General features: G+C 37.9%; 1 protein-coding gene across 1 annotated transcript; it reads right to left on the reverse strand.

The window, feature by feature from the left end:
* On the reverse strand, positions 1-3,423 carry LOC109099658 (beta-1 adrenergic receptor-like). Its single transcript, XM_019113187.2, has one exon. The coding sequence runs from the start codon at positions 3,340-3,342 to the stop codon at positions 2,173-2,175; it is 1,170 nt and encodes a 389-aa protein (XP_018968732.1). The 5' UTR covers positions 3,343-3,423; the 3' UTR covers positions 1-2,172.
* Between the last annotated feature and the right edge of the window lie 3,406 nt (positions 3,424-6,829).

Genomic DNA, 6,829 nt, shown 5'->3' on the forward strand with positions numbered 1-6,829 from the left:
TTATGTGCCTTTTCACAATATCACATTTTATTGCACGCTAGCCAACTTGACGTCAACATGATGAATCTTGTACAATACTTTACATGAGGCACTGGTACATAAATTATTTCTGCAAAATGTGTAGTTCTTAACAATATATTTATAACAAAACCTGCCCAAAAATATGTCTGTGCATCTCATTTACAGATAAATCAATCTAGTAACACATATAACGGGTAGAAATTTGAAATGAATGGAAAATGCAGAGAAGCTCATTGCCCCATGGGCAGCTCACATTTGACACAAATAAGGTGCAAATCACTTAACATTATTTTATCACATTGCCACGCTTTTTTGTATGCTGTACAATGCATCAAATAAATACTGTACATTTTAACATTTGTTTAATATAAACAACTTCCTCGTACAATTTGCACATTATACTGGTATGAGGTAAAACAAGATTTAATATCACACATTCAAGAATAAAACATCCCAATAAACAATGTAAAGGCTCAAAGCCTGAAAACATTGCTATGAAGAATGAAACAGTTTCAACACACCACTGCTTCAGTCAGGCCAAACTGCGGCTAAATACTGAATGGTTTGTATTTAAAAAGATTTCCGTTTTTCTGCTCTTTTCAACTCTTGTGAATGTTTTGAACCCATTTAATCCCACATTAACATTTTATGACTAGCATTTGCTTTTGAGATTGAGGGATCTAAAAAGGTTATATTTTTTGTGTGTGTATTTTACAAAAAGTTTTAACAATACATGAAGGTCTTGATTTAATGTGATCATTTTTAAACAGTTGGTTTAAACAATCACAAGATCAGAGCTGTTTAATTTCAGTTTGAATAGATTTAAATGGGTTCGTTTTGGTTGTTTGTTTCGACATTGTAAAATTTAGGTTATCTATTTTACACGACAGCTAGTTCCGGTCCTTGATTTTGATTGGCTGAGCTGCTTTCCAAAACTACTGCCCTGCGTCTCAATGTTCATACTATCCATCCTAAATAGTATGTGAGATTAGAATAAGTGTGTCCCAGAGCATAGTATGTTGAAAAGAGTATGCCAAAAGTCCCCGGATGGTCTATTATTTCAGGTCGATTTTTGAAGTGTTGATCTGTTCACACTTTAATGGCTAAAACTGCCAACAATCCATTGCGCTTTGGCGAAGGATTCGGTCCAGAACTACAAACACGAATAAAACGCGTTAGAAAAACTACAAACGTGGCGGATGCGCGCGATCGACGATTAGTTAGAGAGGTTTAAAAAAAGGGGTTTGAGTTACTAATAATCAACATTTAACCTGGTAAAAAAAAAAAAAATTATTTATTGTTATCCGTGTTATATTTAATCTGCAACAGCAATGTGAAATTTTATAAACATCCACTTGGTCGTTAATTTTTAAATGCATCATTATGCAGAAAATGAGGAGAGTTTTCCGCATGAAAGAACAGCGACTAGCAGATCAAGGAGCTACTTATTTTCTCTCCAGTACGGTAGGAAGTTAAATTAAATGAAATGTGGAGGATGTTAACCGTGACGAGATGATTGACAGGCCAGTTTACAGTGACAGGGTGCCTGTAACAGGTGCGACAGAGCGGTCCTTCAAAGACGCAGTTGTATGACGTTATAGTAGCTATGTCCCAAATCTTGCCTACTCTTCTACTACACACTCAAAAGTGTGTACTTTTTCTTCACCAAAGGAGTACATACTTTAAGAGCGTAGTATAAGCAGGCACACTAAGACGCAGGGATAAATTCATAACGGCACTTTGACTTTTCTCTGTTTGTATCGCTCCGCTTATTCGTGTTCATGGAGGAGCAGGTCGAAGTGGAAGCGGAGCGAGTGCGCGTGTTTTTTCTAGATCCACGATCGCGCGGAGCGGGGAGTAAAACCGGGAGTGATTACAGAACGCGTTGGGTGGCGGCCCGCTCCACCCATATATTTAGTTTGTGCGTTGCTTGGCGATAGTAAAAAATAACGCTTTGATTTTTTTCTGGAACTATTTTCGTTGACGAAGGAGAAATGTAGGACTGGTCATTTTTCCTCTGAAACGTAGACGTCATATTAATTGTTTATCGAACAAGCAATATCACGCTTTTCGCCTGGTCGTAATTACCTTATAAAATACAAACTGCTCTCCTGCTCGTGTAATATTGATTAAATAGTCACGGTTGTACTTTTACAGCTGAGATTCTGAATGGGATATCCTGCCGTTTTTCTCCAGACTGCAGTCGCTGTCCGCGCCGTTACAGTCCGACCACGTCCCGAGCATGCTCTGCTCCATTGAGTTCCCAAAGCCCCCGGTGCAGCGCGACAGATCGCACGAGCTCACGTGCAGCCGGCGGTCCGCCTGCCTCGGACAACACAACAGCCTCTTAAAGGCTTTCCTGAAGTCGGGACTCCGACAGTATATGATGGGGTTGAAGGCTGAGTTCACGTACCCCAGCCAGTTCAAAAACACGAAGAGCTCCTTATCCACCATTTGTGCGCAAAACACCCGCACCACGTTAACGATGAAGAACGGCAGCCAGCAGAGAGTGAACGTTCCCATGATTATTCCCAACGTTTTCAGTGCCTTGTGCTCTTTTAAAGCCAGGATCTTGGTGGTTCGTTTTCGGTTAGGTTTGCAATTAGTGCCATGATTGTTGTGAAACCTTCCCTCACATTTGTTGATTTTGTTCATCTGTTGTTTGGCTTCTCTATACACTCTGGCATATACGAATATCATGACTGTTAGAGGGATGTAAAACGATATAATAGAGGAGGAGATGGCATATGCGCGGTTGGTGATGAAGTCACAGCACTCGGGATTGTCATAGCACGTTGTCTCCTCGCTGTCCCGGGACCAGTGCATGAGGATGGGTGGAAATGACACCAGAGCTGATATAGCCCACACTCCACAAATCACCACCTTGGCTCGTGCTTTTGTTAAAAGACTTTGATAGCGAAACGGAGAGATGATGGCGATATACCTGTCTATTGCAATGACGCACAGGGTCTCGATGCTCGCCGTGACGCAAAGTACATCAACAGATATCCAGAATTCACAGAAGAATGATCCATACATCCAGGCTCCTCTAACCTCCAAGGCTGCACCAAATGGGACTACCAGTAACCCCATGATGAGGTCTGCGCACGCCAGAGACACGATGAAAACATTGGTGAGCGTCTGGAGCCTCTGATTCCGGGCTATGGCGACTATAACCAGTATATTTCCCACTACAATGATGAATACTATCAGACCCATGATGATTCCCATGCCCACGAGCCACTGTTCTGATAAGTTAAGATCCACCGTGGCGCGTTTAGAGTCATTGCTGTAGTTTACGGACGGTAAACCGTCTCCCATGGTGTGGAGAAATTAAGCGCGTTCATTCAGAACTTCTTGTCCTGCGTGGAGCGCTTTCATCCGCGCTCTGCTCTCTAGCCCAGCGCTCATTGAAACGACGAGCAGAGCGAAAAATACAACGGTGATGTCACTGGGGTGCACAGCCAATGGCGCTGCATTTCTAAATTGTAAATCTTAACTATCTGATAAACACAGAGCGCCGCGCAAAAACTCCTTGGTCCTTCCCAAGTGAGGACATTGTGCTGCGTTTTTACGCCTGGTAATTACAGAACTGATAGCAAACCGCACGTTACAGAGGGGTCCAAACGTTTGAGGGCACGTGTTTTTCACCTTTGAACTGGGAAATAAACGGAAAGTTTTAGGATTTTAAAAGTGTAAGACAGTATTGACAGTATGTCAGTAATGCCATAAAATGAACACAAAACACCTCAATGTACATAACTTATTATAAAAAAGTGTTATTAAAGTTTTAAATACAATCTAAAGAAAGGTCTGCGCAAATAATTTTGTGTATAACCCTTTTGTGAATACTTTTTAAGAATAAGAAAACAATGTTTTATACTAATAGGTATTTTACAGTAATATTTTACATATGATTCTGTATTATGTAATTTATACATTTTACATCTAAAAAATCGTTTTACAGTGCTTCACAGTAAAATGTAGGCAATTAAAAATAACAATTTCGGTAACACTTCAAGCGTTTATGTAATTTATAATGGATTACAAAAGTAGTTTTAATGCATTAATTATGCCTTATAATGCACCTTATAATGCATTGTACAATCTCATGAATAATTGTAACAACAGTTAATACATTATAACACTTATCAAGCATTTTAAATGCGGTTATAATTATTTACAGCAAGATAAAATGTATTACGACGCACATTATGAATAAATACAATGCATTATACCCTTTAATAACCCTTTACAATGCATTATAGCCTACATAAAGGCTTTAAGTAAAGTGTTACCACAATTATATGGTACTGTATATATGGTAAGTTGGCTTACAGTTAACATATATATATATATATATCACTAATCACTTTAGGAATTCCTGTGTGGCTGGGACAGACGTAATTGTAAATACATAGTTGAAAATTTTTATATATATGTATCTCATTCTGGTAGCTTATGAAGTGGCTTATGCCATCCAAAATATTACATTTACCCAGTCTACAATACTTTGAGGTTATAGAACAACAACATTCATTTGCTGAATCATTTGATACTCTTATCTCTGTGTGAATGAATTTTTCACCATAAGATTATATTTTAATACTTTAGCAGAATTATATAAATTGCATACTTTTATCTACTTTCATGCTGTTTACATTAGAACCATACTTGTTCTGTTATGCGCATGAAACATTTATGTTTAACAAAATCCCTTTATAGTGGAAAAAAGTTCTTTAGATATTAACAATGTTCTTCAAACTATATAAAAAAAGGGATCTTTGAGGAACTAAAAAATGTTCTATGGCATCGCTGTGTAGACTCATGTAAGAGTGTAAACTCATGTAAACGTCAGTGCAGACTTCACCAACCTCTGGAAAATAAAATGCAACAACACTGGCTGACACCACAAAGCAATTAAAGGGCCCCTGGTCAGATACGGTGCATGTTTGCAAACTTTACAATGCTCGATTGAGTTGTTCTATAATCTTCCCCCGGCTCTTTCCTGGACAAATCACCACCAGCCAAGCTATAAAAAGAGCCAACAACAGTGGGCCACTTGCTTTCCTTATGAAAAAGAATCAGCCCAGGCAAGAGGTGTTTTTCCAGCAGTAGGAAGCTGTTACTGTAGATAAGATCATAATTGCACCTCCTTCGCTGGGACACAGGCACATTAGACTAATGCTGCCGCTACACAGAATTTCTCTCTCGTTCTCTTTTACATTCCAGCACTGTAGAACAGCGCTTTGACCTTTTCTTGCTTTATTCTTCAAAAAAAGCCAACCGGTATTAGCAGTCCCAAAAATAAAGGGATATTTGATATTGACTGCACCGACATGTAATAACATAGGGTTGGTACCTACACACTTTCAACCCTTTGTCATTGTTTGATCCATCAGATAAAGTCCTGGGACTCTTGTGAATGGAATGATCTCACTATTTCTAAGTGAGCGAAAGGAAGTCTACTCTTGTTGCATGGCTACATGTGCTGGAGCAGGATGCAGGGCTGATCGTTTTTATAAGGATAGTTATGCAATCTATGTAGCATAAAAAAAGTCCCATTTAGGTACCAATGTAAACTGAGACATGCACACGTTGGAGTGCTTGGAATTGTGGGTAATGGAGTTTAATTATGATGACTGAAATTAGAAGGGAAGAGATTAAGTCATATGAAAAGTCACGAGCCCCATGAAAAAAGCAATGTGGCTTCATTATCCTAAATCTGGTGTTCCCATGCTGGTATAATCCCCCCAAAAACTCTTTAGAGAAAAATATGAGGAAAAAAACGTTTCTTGGTTACACGTTATAAGTCTCCAGCTGTCAACATTAGTTAACATAAGCAATGAAAAATACTTCTAAAGAATTTAATAATCTTAATTAATGTACATTCCAACATGTACTAATACATTATTAAAATCAAGTTTTATCTGTTAATATTATTTAATGTAGTTGAAATAAAAATAGCTATATTAAAATAAATCCGTAAGTGAGTCATATTTTGTTGATTTAGTAGCTGGATTTGTTGAGTTCATTTAATGAAAGATACATGGGAAGGATTCATAAGACTGATTCAAAGTGAACGGTTAAAGTACTGTTAAATAGGTTGGGACATTATGAAAATGTTCTATAAATTCCTCTCTCCCTCCTTCTCTTCCTATAGTCACACTCTTCTTATAGAGCAAATGAGGATTTGAGCAACAAACTAACAGTTTATACCATTTTAATCACAATGGCTTTCTGCATTGTACACGATTCTTAAGCCATAACTGCAGTGCAGCTAATAAAACATATTCTGAATTTAAATTAGCCCATGCCCAGTGCTAAATACAGCATGGAAAATGAACATTCTTCCCAGTATTATCAAAATGAAAGGATTAAAGCCACACAGTCTTATGTAAACTACTGAGACAATTATGCAAGCAAAACCCAGGTAACTTTTCGCATTTCTATTCACAGCAGTCTAATTGTCTTTAGTTTCATGCCGATTTATTAAAATCCGCAGAGCACAGTTTTCAAGTCATGGTAAATGTCTTTAGAATATTAATAGTGGATAATATTAAATATTTACCCAAACACCTACACTTAATAATAGACTTTCATTATCTGACCTTCAGAAGGAGATCTGTTGTGGCTTTGAGGATAAATAAATAAGTAATACAATGCTTAGGAATCAGAAACTACAATTCAAAGGTTTCATTATGTATTGTGCATCTTTTAAAATATGAAGTTTGATTGAAATACTTGTTCCAGACATTCATACTCTTGAGGTAGCTCGGACATGCCACATTTGTCTGTTAGTCTGCTT

The sequence above is a fragment of the Cyprinus carpio genome, chromosome A12 (genome assembly GCF_018340385.1).
Source record: "Cyprinus carpio isolate SPL01 chromosome A12, ASM1834038v1, whole genome shotgun sequence".
Classification (NCBI taxonomy): Eukaryota; Metazoa; Chordata; class Actinopteri; order Cypriniformes; family Cyprinidae; genus Cyprinus; species Cyprinus carpio.